The sequence below is a fragment of the Hippocampus zosterae genome, chromosome 12 (genome assembly GCF_025434085.1).
Source record: "Hippocampus zosterae strain Florida chromosome 12, ASM2543408v3, whole genome shotgun sequence".
Classification (NCBI taxonomy): domain Eukaryota; kingdom Metazoa; phylum Chordata; class Actinopteri; order Syngnathiformes; family Syngnathidae; genus Hippocampus; species Hippocampus zosterae.
The window spans coordinates 17898927-17916215 of record NC_067462.1 but is presented as its reverse complement, the minus strand read 5'-3'; the positions used below and the strand labels follow the sequence as shown (position 1 = coordinate 17916215).

The 17289-nt window shown below is 51.3% G+C and overlaps 1 protein-coding gene across 1 annotated transcript in view; it reads left to right on the top strand.

Moving 5' to 3' along the window:
- The window catches only part of fer1l6 (fer-1 like family member 6), a 36643-nt gene extending 19356 nt beyond the window's left edge, over positions 1-17287 (top strand). Inside the window, exons 31-46 of the mRNA XM_052082950.1 lie at positions 468-513; positions 1185-1229; positions 1451-1560; positions 1708-1836; positions 1912-2046; positions 2481-2608; positions 2680-2850; positions 14051-14205; positions 14274-14419; positions 14595-14683; positions 14782-14880; positions 14953-15073; positions 16152-16272; positions 16344-16501; positions 16602-16702; positions 16923-17287. Of these exons, the coding sequence (XP_051938910.1) occupies positions 468-513; positions 1185-1229; positions 1451-1560; positions 1708-1836; positions 1912-2046; positions 2481-2608; positions 2680-2850; positions 14051-14205; positions 14274-14419; positions 14595-14683; positions 14782-14880; positions 14953-15073; positions 16152-16272; positions 16344-16501; positions 16602-16702; positions 16923-17103 (1935 nt within the window). The 3' untranslated portion in view covers positions 17104-17287. The remainder of the gene's footprint in view (positions 1-467; positions 514-1184; positions 1230-1450; positions 1561-1707; positions 1837-1911; positions 2047-2480; positions 2609-2679; positions 2851-14050; positions 14206-14273; positions 14420-14594; positions 14684-14781; positions 14881-14952; positions 15074-16151; positions 16273-16343; positions 16502-16601; positions 16703-16922) is intronic.
- Positions 17288-17289: the final 2 nt, after the last annotated feature.

The window sequence follows — 17289 nt, the reverse complement described above, 5'->3', positions numbered from 1 at the left end:
GTCTCTCAAGTCGAACGAGAAGAGAGAAGGCACAGAGTCGGACACAGACGTGTCTGTGTTTGTTGAGACTGTTAAAAGCATAAATAAAGTGTATGTTTAAAAAAACACCACAGCTCTCATTTTTCGGAGCTGCAACATGTATTTATACCTACTTGCACTATATTAGCCTACTATCAAAATCTTTTTCTATGTTCAAACATTTTTTCTAAAGCTCCAGGGAGCCACTAGATGTCGCTAAAAAGCCGCATATTTATTTATTTTTTGTCCCTATTTAAGATCTTGTTAGGAAGTATGTGGTCCAATAGCCTTGATGAAAAACGGTGGCCCATTAGATGCTGGCTGAAATTTGGTCTTGTGAAGCCTTCAATTTTCCTTCAAAATTTCGGCTATACTGTATTTTCTTTTTGGAGTGTCCAAGGTACCACTAAATCCTCAAATTCAAATAAACTCCCTTGTTGTCGTTACAGACCAAACAAACAGAAGGATCTCCCTTCCCACAAGTCTTTGAAAAAGGTAAGAACCTCTTTGATTTCAGGTTCCGCTTTCACGACAGAAATAAAGGTTTGGTTGGTTTGTGTGAGAATGTTTCTTTTTATGGAAGATTTCTTGCAAAAGCATCCAAGCCTTGCGCCACTGGTAAAGGTTTGTAGAGTGGCTCAGAACTTTCTCTGTGGGTGGAGGTGTGGAAAAATGATTCACCTTGGAGCCTAACCTGAATGGACCAAACATTTCAGTCCCACTAGTGGAAACCACGCGGGGCAGTATAGAGAGACAAAGTGTGTATCATAACCAGAAATGGTAAACCCAAATGAAAACCATCACCGGGGACACGCTTTGAGTGACACACTACCCCTGCCTGCTTTGTGGTTCCCCATTTAGCCTTCCTGTTAATAGCATTAGAGATAACTTCGCCACCAAACTACTACACCTCTTTGTCTTCGTATTTTGTTCGAATTTTGATTCAGAGCGGTGTTATTAGAATCAGCTGGCTTTTTGAAGGGTAGATGCACCATGGAACACAAGGTTCTGTTCGAAGGCTCTATTTGAAATTGTGTACTGTACATTTCTTGGCTGTCCTGTTCGTTCTTGTTTGGATGAAGATACAAAATAGAATAGTATAAGACCGGCAGTAGGTTGACCCAGCCATCTGCCTCATACCCACGTAGCATTGTTGTGTATTACAGCTTTGCCGTACCACAGCTTGCTCAGCGATGGAATTGACTCTTTAGGTAAGGACAAAAGTAGAAATGAGAAGTGACAAGCATGAAGATCCTGCCATTAGGTCATAATTGATTCGGGTTGTTAGATCAAATTGTGGTGTGGTTCTGATACGGCATTGCTGTTTTGCCCCAGGAAGGAACAGATATATATTTTTTGTTTTGTGTTGTTTTGTTTTGTTTTGTGTTTGTATCCTCATCTCAAAGCTCTCTATGTGTTTTTGTCCTGTCAGTGAGCAGCTCATCAGATGGCAACAAGAAAAAGAAACAGAAGGGAAAGGGAACGTCAGAGCAGAACCTGAACCGGAGTTTGAGTCTACCAACCAAACTCGCCACACTGCAGGTACTCATCGTCATAAAACCCATACAGTAAAGAAAAACTCATCTAACCGACATCACGATGGAAAAAGACTTACAGTCACTTTGTTGGAATGATAATTCAACGTCTCGTGTGCATTAACCTCAAAGTTCATAATCCTGGACTCTGCAGCTGTACAACAAAGAGCTGGAGGCAGAGTTCGGACCCTTCGACGACTGGGTCAGCACATACGAGCTGTTCCGCGGGAAGGCCAGCGAGGAAGACGGCTCTACAGAGGAGAGGTTCGTCGGCAAGTTCAAGGTGAGGCGATCATGACAAATTACCGTCTCCACCGGATTTGCTCAACTCCACCACATGAGTTTCCCTTTTCCATAGGGGCGCTTCTGCTTGTATAAGCTCACAGAGGATGAGGAAGGATATTGGGAGGAAGACGATGGACATCTCAGAGTCAACAGAGGGATTCCGCAAAACACCCCTGTTCAAGTCCTGATCCGGGTTTACATCGTCTCTGTAAGTTGTACAGTGAAATCCTCTACAATAAAATCATGTTTGCAACAAGACATTTTTCACAACAGGGATCTTTTCACTATAGCAAATTTATCTCAGATGTAAACACGCACACACTGTGGTGTTTGCTGTTTCCGAGCTAAGCAGTAGGACTAGCTGTAGGCTGAGGTTGGATTAGACTTTTGCGGAAGGCTTGTTTTCATTGCAGTGAATCTCGTTGCGAGGCAAGGGAAGAGAAAAAGATTTTGTATAACGCAAAAGGGGGATTTTTCGTTGTACGGGGAGCAGAAAAGTGGGAATGGTTTTAATGCATGGAGATTTTTTCACACTAGGGGTTATTTTCACCCAAGTACCGGTAGGTTTAATTTTAGAGGAGTTTCAATGTATTGTTTTGTGATCTCCTTGTTGTACTATTCTTGATTGCGCTGTCGGTGAAGGCATCAAACCTGCACCCAGCCGACCCGGACGGAAAAGCAGACCCTTACGTCGTCATTCAACTCGGCAAAAATGAAATCAAAGACCGTGAGAACTACATCCCTAAGCAGCTGAACCCCGTCTTTGGAAGGTTGTATTCTCGACCATGACAGTTTTGCTGTCTAAAACACACACCGAATGATATGTTCTATCTTTTTGCAGGTCGTTTGAGATGCAAGTGACATTTCCTCAGGAGTCTCTGCTCACGGTGCTCATCTACGACTACGATATGGTGGGAGGGGACGACCTGATCGGGGAGACTTGGATTGACTTGGAGAACCGCTTCTACAGCCGACACAGAGCCACCTGCGGACTTCCAACCGAGTACAGTCTGTAAGTAATAACGATTCCATCCTCGCATTCGAGTTTGGTTCAGCTTCTCACTGTATAGATTTGAACTATACAATACAATACATGCTGATTTATATAGCACTTTCACAACAGCGGCAGCTGTAACAAAGCGCTTAACAAAACAGTTAACATCAAGTAAAACAATAAACACAACACATAACATAAAACACAGACAGTCATGCAGGCATAACCACTTTTCCATCACGCGCTTTGTTGTTTGAAGCAGTTTGAGATGAAAAAGAGAATCAAAGTTTCCTTTAACCAGTGGATCAGAGACGTCATGCTCAAAATGTGCACACGTCAGCTACAAGCGAAGTTTCAAAGTCAACAAGAAGCTGTACACAGTTAGAACAGTTGTAGAACAGTTAAACCTTTTCAAGTATGCAGTTCAGGATATCGGTTTTAGCGTTATGCTTACTAACCAGAGTTAAGTGAGGTGACCATTCACACATTTAACAATCAATAAAACCGTCACCATCATCCTGCATCCATGCATCACTAGTTCGATTGTCCCTAAACACAAGGCAATTAGCTACCTGCAGCTGCTGCTACCTGTCACGATCTGCCCGAAGCGATAATGATCGCTCCGTGCAGAACGAAAAAATAAAGGATTGGATCCCCGGAAAACAGACAACGAAAGAATTTTCTCAAAGCAAAGAGTGTCTTTAATGACAAAAACAGAAAGAGCCCGACAGGGAAAAAACGGAAACACAAAACGCTGGTCAAATAAGGACCAGGGAAGAAATAAGGAAACAACTGAAAACGCTCGCTGAAAAACAAAGTGCGAGGAGCTACTGATTAGGCAATATCTAAGTATTCAATTTAGTGACTAACGCGAATGGCAAGAGTCAAGGCCGCAAGGCAAGAAGGCAACGAGTAATTCTACAAATAGAGGAGTTAGCACGAGAGATCAATGGCACGGTGAGGAATTCTCCGGCAGTGGGAGAACTGCCGGAGTCTCATTAATATAGGAGGGTAATCAGCCCGAAATTACGGACAGGTGCGCAGGTGGCGGGTGAGAAAACCCGCCACCTGCTGGCGGACACGCGACGTGACAGTACCCCCCCCTCAATGGACGCCTCCCGGCGGACTACCCGGCTTGGATGGATGTGTAGCGTGGAAGTCGCGCAAAAGGGATGGATCAAGGATCCAGGAGCGAGGCACCCACTGCCGCTCCTCAGGCCCGTAGCCCTCCCAGTCGACCAGATACTGGAACCCCTTTCCCCTGCGCCGAGAGTCCAGGATGGCACGAACCGTGTACACCGGGTCACCGTCGACGACCCGCGGAGGGGGCGGCGGCGTGGGAGGAGGAGCCAAGTCACTGGAAGACACGGGTTTGAGTAGGGAGACGTGGAAGACGGGGTGAACCTTCATGGTGGGCGGCAGCCGGAGCCTGACTGCAGACGGACTGATGACGGCCTCGACCTCGAACGGTCCAGTAAATCGGGGTCCCAGTTTCGCAGACGTGCCTGCCAGCCGAAGATCCCTAGTCGCCAGCCACACCTTCTGTCCTACCACGTATGAAGGAGCCGGGCGCCGGCGACGATCCGCGATCCGCTGGTTCCTGGCCGCCGTGCGGGACAACGCAGCCCGGGCCTCCTTCCACACGCGATGGGCCCGCTTGAGGTGGTGCTGCACAGAGGGGACCTCCACCTGCCCCTCCTGGGACGGGAACAGCGGCGGCTGGTACCCGTAGGCGGCCATGAAGGGGGACCTACCAGTGGCAGAAGAGACGAGGGTGTTGTGCGCGTACTCCACCCAGGGTAAGTGGTCGACCCAGGATGAGGGACGGTGAAGGCACACACAGCGGAGGGCCGCCCCCAGATCCTGGTTGGCACGCTCGGCTTGTCCATTGGACTGGGGGTGGTACCCCGAGGTCAGACTGGCCGTGGCCCCGAGGGACCGGCAGAACTGCTTCCAGACGCGGGATACGAACTGGGGCCCCCGGTCCGAGACAATGTCCAGTGGAATGCCGTGGAGACGGAAGACGTGTTCGACAAGGAGGTCGGCGGTCTCCAGCGCCGACGGCAACCTGGACAAAGGAACAAAATGAGCCGCCTTGGAGAAGCGGTCCACGATCGTGAGTACGACAGTTCGACCCCGGGAAGGCGGGAGACCCGTGACGAAGTCCAGGGCGATGTGGGACCACGGGCGAGGAGGAATGGGCAACGGCTGGAGCAGTCCCGCCGGCGGCTGATGGGACGACTTGCCGCAGGCGCAGGAGGTGCAGGCCTTGACGAACTCCGTCACGTCGTTGCGGAGCTCCGGCCACCAGAAACGCTGGGCGACGAGTTGCACAGTCCGGTTCACCCCGGGATGACACGCCACCTTGGACCCATGTCCCCACTGCAGAACTTCAGATCGTAAGGGAGGAGGTACGAATAGCCTCCCTGCTGGGCACTCCGTCGGCACCTGAACCCCCTCCAGGGCTGCCTGGATCCGCTGCTCAACCTCCCACTGGACGGCCCCCACGACGCACCGGGCCGGGAGGATGGTCTCCGGGGATCGATCCCTCCCCGCAGGCTCGTGGAGACGGGAGAGGGCGTCGGGCTTGGTGTTCTTAGACCCGGGAGAGTAGGTGAGGATGAAGTCGAACCTGGTAAGGAAGAGGGCCCACCGGGCCTGACGGGCGTTCAGTCTTTTGGCGGAGCGGAGGTAGGCGAGGTTCTTATGATCCGTGTAGACCGTAAAGGGTTCCTTTGCCCCCTCGAGCCAGTGCCGCCACTCCTGCAAGGCGGTCACAACTGCCAACAGTTCACGGTTGCCCATCGTATCCACTCTGGGCGGCCAGGATCCGGAACTCGATGGAGTAATCCGCTACCGATCGCTCTCCCTGGCGGAGGGCGAGTAGCCGGCCCTCTGCCTCTCTGCCTCGCACGGGATGATGGAACACCCGGCGGAACGCAGCCACGAAGTCGGGGAACGAGGTACGGAGATTCGGCTTGGCGTCACTGGTCGCAATCGCCCACGATGCCGCCGGACCTGTTAACAGACTCATGACATAAGCCACCTTGGCGGCGTCATTAGCATAGGCAGAAGGCTGTAGGTCGAATATGAGAGAGCACAGGTGGAGGAAGTGTCCACACTGCCCGTGCTCGCCCCCGTAGCGAGGGGGGTGTGGAAGCGATGGCTCCCTCGTCATAACGGGATATGAGGAGGGCGCTTCGGGAATAATAGAATGAACCCCGGGGGGAGATGGTCTCCGCTCTTCCACCCGGACCAACCGAGGTTCTAAATCATCGGACCGATGAGCCAGCATGGAGACCGCGCCACGGAGTTCCCTAATGGCTTGGCCCTGCTGACTCATCTGTTGCTCTTGTCGGGAAAGAGCGGAAAAAATTTTTTCGATGTCTGCGGGATCCATGGTGGCCGGAGAATTCTGTCACGATCTGCCCGAAGCGATAATGATCGCTCCGTGCAGAACGAAAAAATAAAGGATTGGATCCCCGGAAAACAGACAACGAAAGAATTTTCTCAAAGCAAAGAGTGTCTTTAATGACAAAAACAGAAAGAGCCCGACAGGGAAAAAACGGAAACACAAAACGCTGGTCAAATAAGGACCAGGGAAGAAATAAGGAAACAACTGAAAACGCTCGCTGAAAAACAAAGTGCGAGGAGCTACTGATTAGGCAATATCTAAGTATTCAATTTAGTGACTAACGCGAATGGCAAGAGTCAAGGCCGCAAGGCAAGAAGGCAACGAGTAATTCTACAAATAGAGGAGTTAGCACGAGAGATCAATGGCACGGTGAGGAATTCTCCGGCAGTGGGAGAACTGCCGGAGTCTCATTAATATAGGAGGGTAATCAGCCCGAAATTACGGACAGGTGCGCAGGTGGCGGGTGAGAAAACCCGCCACCTGCTGGCGGACACGCGACGTGACAGTACCCCCCCCTCAATGGACGCCTCCCGGCGGACTACCCGGCTTGGATGGATGTGTAGCGTGGAAGTCGCGCAAAAGGGATGGATCAAGGATCCAGGAGCGAGGCACCCACTGCCGCTCCTCAGGCCCGTAGCCCTCCCAGTCGACCAGATACTGGAACCCCTTTCCCCTGCGCCGAGAGTCCAGGATGGCACGAACCGTGTACACCGGGTCACCGTCGACGACCCGCGGAGGGGGCGGCGGCGTGGGAGGAGGAGCCAAGTCACTGGAAGACACGGGTTTGAGTAGGGAGACGTGGAAGACGGGGTGAACCTTCATGGTGGGCGGCAGCCGGAGCCTGACTGCAGACGGACTGATGACGGCCTCGACCTCGAACGGTCCAGTAAATCGGGGTCCCAGTTTCGCAGACGTGCCTGCCAGCCGAAGATCCCTAGTCGCCAGCCACACCTTCTGTCCTACCACGTATGAAGGAGCCGGGCGCCGGCGACGATCCGCGATCCGCTGGTTCCTGGCCGCCGTGCGGGACAACGCAGCCCGGGCCTCCTTCCACACGCGATGGGCCCGCTTGAGGTGGTGCTGCACAGAGGGGACCTCCACCTGCCCCTCCTGGGACGGGAACAGCGGCGGCTGGTACCCGTAGGCGGCCATGAAGGGGGACCTACCAGTGGCAGAAGAGACGAGGGTGTTGTGCGCGTACTCCACCCAGGGTAAGTGGTCGACCCAGGATGAGGGACGGTGAAGGCACACACAGCGGAGGGCCGCCCCCAGATCCTGGTTGGCACGCTCGGCTTGTCCATTGGACTGGGGGTGGTACCCCGAGGTCAGACTGGCCGTGGCCCCGAGGGACCGGCAGAACTGCTTCCAGACGCGGGATACGAACTGGGGCCCCCGGTCCGAGACAATGTCCAGTGGAATGCCGTGGAGACGGAAGACGTGTTCGACAAGGAGGTCGGCGGTCTCCAGCGCCGACGGCAACCTGGACAAAGGAACAAAATGAGCCGCCTTGGAGAAGCGGTCCACGATCGTGAGTACGACAGTTCGACCCCGGGAAGGCGGGAGACCCGTGACGAAGTCCAGGGCGATGTGGGACCACGGGCGAGGAGGAATGGGCAACGGCTGGAGCAGTCCCGCCGGCGGCTGATGGGACGACTTGCCGCAGGCGCAGGAGGTGCAGGCCTTGACGAACTCCGTCACGTCGTTGCGGAGCTCCGGCCACCAGAAACGCTGGGCGACGAGTTGCACAGTCCGGTTCACCCCGGGATGACACGCCACCTTGGACCCATGTCCCCACTGCAGAACTTCAGATCGTAAGGGAGGAGGTACGAATAGCCTCCCTGCTGGGCACTCCGTCGGCACCTGAACCCCCTCCAGGGCTGCCTGGATCCGCTGCTCAACCTCCCACTGGACGGCCCCCACGACGCACCGGGCCGGGAGGATGGTCTCCGGGGATCGATCCCTCCCCGCAGGCTCGTGGAGACGGGAGAGGGCGTCGGGCTTGGTGTTCTTAGACCCGGGAGAGTAGGTGAGGATGAAGTCGAACCTGGTAAGGAAGAGGGCCCACCGGGCCTGACGGGCGTTCAGTCTTTTGGCGGAGCGGAGGTAGGCGAGGTTCTTATGATCCGTGTAGACCGTAAAGGGTTCCTTTGCCCCCTCGAGCCAGTGCCGCCACTCCTGCAAGGCGGTCACAACTGCCAACAGTTCACGGTTGCCCACGTCGTAGTTGGACTCAGCGGCACTGAGTCGACGGGAGAAGAAGGCGCAGGGGTGCAACTTCTGGTCGACCGGAGAGCGCTGGGACAGCACAGCCCCCACCCCCGAATCCGAGGCGTCCACCTCCACGATAAAGGGGAGATCAGGATCAGGGTGCTGTAGTACGGGGGGACTGGTGAACGCCGCCTTCAGGTTTGCGAACGCCGCATCCGCGGTCGAATCCCACTTAAATGGGGTTTTGATGGACGTAAGGCGGGTTAAGGGGAGCGCCTTCTGACTATAACCGCGGATAAAGCGTCGGTAGAAGTTGGCGAACCCCAGAAAGCGCTGCAGTTCCTTGCGATTGGACGGAACCGGCCAGTTAGTGACTGCACGCGTCTTAATGGGGTCCGCCCTTAACCTGCCCTGTTCAATAATGAACCCTAGGAAGGAGATGACGGGGACATGGAATTCACACTTTTCTGCCTTGACGAAGAGCCGGTTCTCCAGTAGACGTTGTAGCACCAGCCTAACGTGTTGCTGGTGCTCGTGTAGTGACTGGGAAAAAATTAAAATATCGTCAAGGTAAACGAAACAAAAGATGTTTATCATGTCCCTTAGCACATCATTAATTAGATTTTGAAAAACGGCAGGGGCGTTGGTGAGCCCAAAAGGCATAACCAGGTATTCAAAATGACCCAGAGGGGTCTTAAAAGCCGTCTTCCACTCGTCACCCTCCCGGATGCGAATCAAGTGGTAAGCGCTGCGCAAGTCTAATTTGGAGAAAATGGTGGCTGACTGCAATGGAGCGAAGGCGGAGTCCAGCAAGGGTAGCGGGTATCTATTCTTAATTGTTATCTCGTTTAATCCCCGATAGTCTACGCAGGGTCGCAGGGTCTTGTCTTTCTTCCCTACGAAGAAAAAACCCGCCCCTAACGGTGAACGCGATGGTCTAATAAGACCTGCGGCGAGCGAGCTGTTGATGTACTCCGTTAATGCCTCGCGCTCGGGTTGGGACACCTGATACAGCCGCGAGGTCGGCAACGGAGCGCCCGCCTGCAGGTCTATAGCACAATCGTAGGGGCGGTGTGGGGGCAAAGAGTGGGCACGATCCTCGCTGAACACCTCCTTTAGATCCCGATAGCAATCCGGCACTCCGTCAAGGCAGATCTCCTCGGGGGGCGTGACACGTTCATGCTTCCCGACGGCCGATTGAAGACAGTGCTGGTAACAATATGGGCTCCAGCTGTCTATCGCTGGGCGCGCCCAGGAAATCACGGGATTGTGTGTCTTCAGCCAGGGTAACCCGAGAACGATCGGGGCATTGCGAGACGGCATTAGGTAAAAACGGCGATGTTCGACATGGTTGCCGGACAGTAGAAGTTTCAACGGCTCCGTCCTATGCGTAACTACCGCCAGGAGGCGCCCATCAAGATCACAAACCCGCTTCCTATCTATCAACCTCTCCACGGAACAACCCAGCTCGGATGCGAGATCGGTGTCCATTATACAGTCATCAGCCCCCGAGTCAACCAGAGCCCGAACCCGCCACGACCGGGACCCCGTTAATATCTCCCCCTCGAGTTCGAGTCTGTTGGGGTGTCCAGGCCGCGAGTCGACTCGCCTAGACTCGAAGGGGGGCGCGCGCGGTCGTGACTCACAGTACTCCTGGTGGGCAGGGGGTGACGACCCCGGATGGCTGGTTGCGGCGTGAGGAGATGGTGGAACGCCGTCAGTCGTCGCTCGGTCGCTGAAACGACGCTTTCTTTCCTCCGCACCAGCGTCCCTGCCTCCCAGCTGCACCTGTTCCTCCGTGGGTGTTCGTCGGAACTGGGACCGATCACCTCCACGCTCCCGGCTTCGCTCCCTCAGGCGATTGTCCATGAGGAGGGAGAGGTCGATTAATTCCTCCAGGTTGGTGCTGTGGTCGCGGGTCGCCAGCTCGTCCTTGAGTTGAGGGTTTAGCCCGCGGCGAAACAGGCCACACAGCGCCCGATCATCGTATCCACTCTGGGCGGCCAGGATCCGGAACTCGATGGAGTAATCCGCTACCGATCGCTCTCCCTGGCGGAGGGCGAGTAGCCGGCCCTCTGCCTCTCTGCCTCGCACGGGATGATGGAACACCCGGCGGAACGCAGCCACGAAGTCGGGGAACGAGGTACGGAGATTCGGCTTGGCGTCACTGGTCGCAATCGCCCACGATGCCGCCGGACCTGTTAACAGACTCATGACATAAGCCACCTTGGCGGCGTCATTAGCATAGGCAGAAGGCTGTAGGTCGAATATGAGAGAGCACAGGTGGAGGAAGTGTCCACACTGCCCGTGCTCGCCCCCGTAGCGAGGGGGGTGTGGAAGCGATGGCTCCCTCGTCATAACGGGATATGAGGAGGGCGCTTCGGGAATAATAGAATGAACCCCGGGGGGAGATGGTCTCCGCTCTTCCACCCGGACCAACCGAGGTTCTAAATCATCGGACCGATGAGCCAGCATGGAGACCGCGCCACGGAGTTCCCTAATGGCTTGGCCCTGCTGACTCATCTGTTGCTCTTGTCGGGAAAGAGCGGAAAAATTTTTTTCGATGTCTGCGGGATCCATGGTGGCCGGAGAATTCTGTCACGATCTGCCCGAAGCGATAATGATCGCTCCGTGCAGAACGAAAAAATAAAGGATTGGATCCCCGGAAAACAGACAACGAAAGAATTTTCTCAAAGCAAAGAGTGTCTTTAATGACAAAAACAGAAAGAGCCCGACAGGGAAAAAACGGAAACACAAAACGCTGGTCAAATAAGGACCAGGGAAGAAATAAGGAAACAACTGAAAACGCTCGCTGAAAAACAAAGTGCGAGGAGCTACTGATTAGGCAATATCTAAGTATTCAATTTAGTGACTAACGCGAATGGCAAGAGTCAAGGCCGCAAGGCAAGAAGGCAACGAGTAATTCTACAAATAGAGGAGTTAGCACGAGAGATCAATGGCACGGTGAGGAATTCTCCGGCAGTGGGAGAACTGCCGGAGTCTCATTAATATAGGAGGGTAATCAGCCCGAAATTACGGACAGGTGCGCAGGTGGCGGGTGAGAAAACCCGCCACCTGCTGGCGGACACGCGACGTGACACTACCTACCGGTATGGAAGAGTACTTCATGATTACTCTGCCAGGCAAAAGACCGCATGGGCATACAAATTGGATAATAACTCCTGGCAAACCAGTGTGCCGCGGCACAGTGTTTGAAAAGCACTGCTCTATACCACCAAAATTAGTCATCAAACCTTGAAGGTGCTAAAAACAGAAGTGTCATGGCACCCATAGTTTTATTTTGGGTCCCTTCCCAATGGAAAAGGAAAAAAACTGTATCGTCTTGAAATGGCCGGCTTGGTGGCTTCATGGCAGCTCCTTGTTTTTACGAAAACACATAATTGATGATTGTCCGTTTTGGGAGGAAGGTTGGAAATACACAGTCGGCAGAAGTGGGCGTTCCGTCACTACTGACAGAAGGTCAGTTAATCCGTCACCGACGGATGCTGACAAATGACGGGACATTAGAAAAACGGACCGATTAAGCACAGTCAGAAGTGGCTTTTCCTTCATCAATGGTATTGTCACCAACCGGGTTAGTACTGACGGAATCTCTCTGTCCGTCACTAACAGACTCCTTCTTGACTGACGACAGACTAAAAAATGCGTGTTTGTTGGGCGTTGACGAAGTGTAATTTGCGATGACGGAACAACGCTTAAAATAATGACGGAGTGACAGACTGACCATTACAGTTTGGTTCGGTTTGAAATAATGACGGACGGGTTGCCAAGCAGCTGTTGAATGACGACCTATGGAAGTCAGCATCACATGACTGTCGGGCTCTGTCTGTTTACTTGTTTACCCTAGGAGCAGGACGAACACCATAACAAAATAACCATGCTTGTATGTTCACTCTGATAACGCTTGAACATGCAGCAGACACACACACACCACTGAACAAATATAATGTGCATAAATGATATGAGCGACACGAGAACTGGAGTTTCTTGTGGATATAATAATAAATGCTCTTGCGATGCGAGGGCCCGGTCTCATTCGGCGGGGTCGTCACAGTGCGTAGAGCCGATCAGCTTCATCAGGGCCCGCCAATGACCACAGTCATGAGCCAGGTCCGCTGCGTCCTCCAGGGTAAGGCCCTGGTGCTTGAGATCCTCCCTGATGACATCAAGCCATCTGGTGAGGGGTATGCCACGTGGCCTTTTCCAGCCGGCTGTAGCTGGGTCGAATGAGAAGATGGCACGAGTGGGGTCTTCCAGGGGTAATCGGAAGAGATGTCCAAGCCATCTAATGTGCCTCTGGGCAGCCAGTCGAAAACGTACCCTGCACGGACGGGTCTGCAGGGTACGTTTTCGGAGGTCTGAATTTGTAACATAGAGGTGCCAGCTGATGTTCATGATTCTGGTTCTGAGTGACCGGCTGTCAAAGCCATCGATCCTCTTGGCCAGAGTCTTGTTTAAAGGCCAGGATTCTGCACCATACAAGAGAATGGTAAGAACTGCCATATTATCTTGGCCTTTTGGAACACTCAGTGGTGGCGCCAGAGGGACCGCCATAGCGACTGCATAGCTGCAACTGCGAGGCCGCATCTGCGGTCGATCTCTGGCTTGAGATCGCTGTTGCTTGTAATGGAGGAGCCCATGGAAGGTGGAGATGATGGAATCGATGAATTGCACTTCGTCTGAGCCAAAAAACTGGGGGGAAGGGTGGGCTCCTTCACCAATATACATAGGTTTTGTTTCTGCCATCTTACTTGGAGGCCCAGCTTTGCTGCTTCTGTTTGGTGTATAGAGAGAGCACTGCTGTGGTGTTGGACGGAGCTGCTAAACAGGGTGGTGTCATCAGCGTATTCAATGTCGGTGAGGTGGAGGTTGCCAAATGACACACCTGAGACTTGCCCCCGGACTTGGATCATGAGGTGGTCAATAACACAGTTAAAAAGCTCAGGAGCAGTGGATATAGCAACGAAGAAAGAATTATTAGCAGCCTCCCACTAAAATGCGCCAACATCAGGGCACCACAGAGCAAAGTATGTGAAATACCTCACCATCACGCTAAATCAGGGAGACGCTCGCCGCATATTGCGCGGAGTGAGCTCGAAATCCATTATTTGAAGTCGGCCTCCCGCTATTGTCTGTGAAATGTGCCTTTCATTTTCTTGGTCGTAGGCTCTTGTGTCATCTCTTCACAGGGCCTCCATCCCACAGAAACTTCCCAAACTCATTTTGCTAACTTTGTGGGTTCAACATTAGCTTACGTGACCAAGAAAATTAACATCTTGATATGTCGATATGTCACTTGAAAGAAAAAAAAATCTAATCTTTTTCAACTTCAGATAATTGATAAATCGCATATGCTTGATATTTTTTTGTACTCTTTCACCTGTGCGGAGACTTCTGTCTTAAGCAACATCATGATACTGGTGTTAACCCTTTCATGCACCCTGTAACCTGACAACATAAGCTGTCCACTGGAGTAGCCGCTGTCCCTGAAGGGTTAATATCCTCAAATAGTAAAAAGTGTGCTGTTGAGCCCTGTTGAAGATCCCTTCTGCCTCTGCGAATTGCGTCCCGTAGTGAAGGTTATAACGCCTGGAGAGATTGTCTGAAGCCATCCGAGCTGCTGTCAAGGCTGTGCAGAGAAAACAATGTGGACGGTCCTCACTTCAGACCAGGATGCATCACCGTGGCGGACAAAGTCTTCACCGGCAAGACGCTTTTCATGCATGAAGGTAGGTGACCCAGTTTCTGGTACTACGGATGATCCAAAGGATAATCCTGACGTGTGCATATGTCTCAGATGAGGAACCGGTAGAGTCCTACGAGCACTTGTCTCTGAAGATTCTGCATCGATGGGCTGAGATACCGGCTGTTGGATGCAAGCTGGTACCAGAACATATCGAGACCAGGACACTGTTTCACAAGTCTCGGCCTGGGATGGATCAGGTTTAACAGAGTTTTGAACTATCGGCGGAACCTAAGTATCTTACCAACATGAGTGTATGCCTTGTTGCAGGCAGAACAAAGCTCAATTTTGCCAATTTGATTGCTTAAATAGAAGTTTACATGGATTTTGTGTATACCTGTGTGAGCGCGCGTCTATGTGTGCTCGCACATGCAGGGTCAGGTCCAAATGTGGGTCGACATGTTCCCTTTGGACCTTCCTCATCCCGGTCTTGCAGTGGATATTTCCCCTCGCAAGCCCAAAGGGTGAGACCAGTTTGTGAACGGCACTCAGGCAAAGCATGCCGTTTTGTGTTTTGTTTTGTTTTTTTGGATGGGTGTCAATATTGATTGTGTGGTTGCAGGTATGAGTTACGCGTCATCATCTGGAACACTGAGGACGTCATTCTCGAGGACAGCAACTTCCTGACTGGTCAAAAGTCCAGTGATATTTATATCAAAGGGTAATTTTCTGTCACGTTTTTAGCCTTTTGTGTCGGCATGTAGCGACAGTAAGCAACTCTACTCGTCTACAGCTGGCTGAAAGGTTTGGAGGACGACCGGCAGGAGACCGATGTCCACTACAATTCTATAACAGGGGAAGGAAACTTCAACTGGCGTTTAGTTTTCCCCTTCAGCTACTTGCCTGCTGAGAAGGTGATCGTCGCTGCTGTTTGAAATGCTTGCCTGTAAATGGCACGAAAACATTTTGGTCCAAGACAAATATCAGATTCTGTTCCAAGCTATTAGGCTTCTGATGTTTGCTCTGTAGTTATCTTTATTATTTCGCTCAAAATACAGCATCTCAAATTATGCACAACCTTGAAATGAGTTGTAAATAACTCAAAATATTTATCTTGGATTCAAAGTGCAACATTTAAAGCTGTTCTCTTGATCACTTCAAAAAATGTTTTGCAAGTCACAGAAAAATAGCATCAACAGTTTGTGCTCAGCAAAATTGGAAGTACCGTATTTTCCACACTATAAGGCACACCTAAAAGCATTAAATTTTCTCAAAAGCTGACAGTGCACCTTATAATCTGATGTGCCTTCTATATGGATCAATATTATTACTTCTTGGATGTAGTATTTTAAATGTTCTGTAAAGTGCTTTATTTTAGCTGCAGTGGTTGTGAAGGCGTTATATAAATAAGGCTGCGTTGTATTGTATTGTATTCACTTTAGCGTACCTCCAGCTTGTGGATGCATAGCACAACCGCAGCCACTACTGCAGCATCTATTCAATGCGCCTTATAATGCGGTGCGCCCTGTATCTCAAAAGTTTTCAAATAGACCATTCATTGAAGGTGCGCCTTATACTCCGAAGCGCCTTATAGTGCGGAAAATGCAGAATTAAAAACTGCTACTGTCTACTGTTATTGCATTACATCTGAACAAATTGTACTTTTTTCACACCACATCTTTACAAAATGCTGCCGTAACTCAACATTGCCAGTTTGGGACATGATATCCGGTTGAAAGTCAAGTTGAGTTCATGGCGATATGCAGGTTTTTTGAGTTCTTATTCAATCTCCTACTAGTGTGCTAAATTATGTGTGTACTAGTACTCCATTAGTCCTCACATGCAAGACAATTAGGTGTACTAGTAAAAGACTAAGCCTTAATCTGTTTCTTGCATGCCTTAGTCACTAAGGCGAGCAAAAAACACATAAGGAATTGACGCAACAACCTAAATTTGTTTGCGTATTTCTTCTGACGAATCACCTTCTAATAGGTAGTGGTGGTAAAGAAGCGAGACAACATTTTCTCCCTGGACAAAACAGAACAGAAGCTGCCCGCCATCCTGAGTCTTCAGGTGTGGGACTTTGAGACGCTCTCCTCCGACGACTTCCTCGGTATGCCCAACATGCCAACGGAGCTTCGCAAATGTTGTCATTTAACGCCCTGCTTGCATGTCCGTGCTCAGGCACGGTGGAGTTAGACCTCCACAGCTTCCCGCGTGGAGCAAAGACAGCCAAATCGTGCAAAGTGGACGTCTTCACGGACGGGACAGAGAAGATCTCCATCTTCCAGCAGAAGAGGTCCAGAGGATGGTGGCCTTTCAGCAAGTCTGGGGAGTTGACGGTACGCTAACCTTAAGATTGCACATCCCCGAAGGACTGAAAACCAAATCCATAAAGCAGAGTAGAATTGACTAACAGGTGTTGTCCAATTACCTCACTAGGGGAAGGTGGAGGCAGAGTTTCACCTTGTGACAGCTGAAGAGGCTGAGAAGAACCCAGTGGGGCGAGCCCGGAAGGAACCAGAACCGCTGCCCAAACCCAAGTAAGAATCCAAACACTTGCACGTTATAGTGAAATCCCGCTGCCGGCACTCCCCACTGAACTAATTCTTTCACTTGTGTTCATAGTTCATTAGTTCAATACAGTGTACAGTTAACTTGTAGTCAACCTTAATGGGCTGTCATAGAAACCGGCAAACAAAGTAAATGGCGGGAAACAAAACCTGGACATCATCCTTTTCTCTTTGTGTGCCCGCTCCCCAGCCGTCCCGACACCTCATTCTCGTGGTTCGTTAACCCCTTCAAGTGTTTCTTCCACCTGGTTTGGCGGAACTACAAGAAGTACATCATCATCGCTCTGGTGCTACTGATCACAGCGCTCTTCCTGGCCCTGTTACTCTACACACTGCCGGGTGCCATATCTCAAAAAATAGTCAATGGATAACACCTGCATGCACATGAAAAAAATTTGGAAATTATTCGTCACGGTCAGTTTTTTTGGGCAGTTAAATGTATTATTGTTGGAAAAATAAAGATTTACTTATAGCAGTAAACCGAGTTTTTGTCATTTCTTTCAATATAAAAGAGCGTCAAAATGAATCGATTAACAATTTCTTGGAGAAAAGTAACA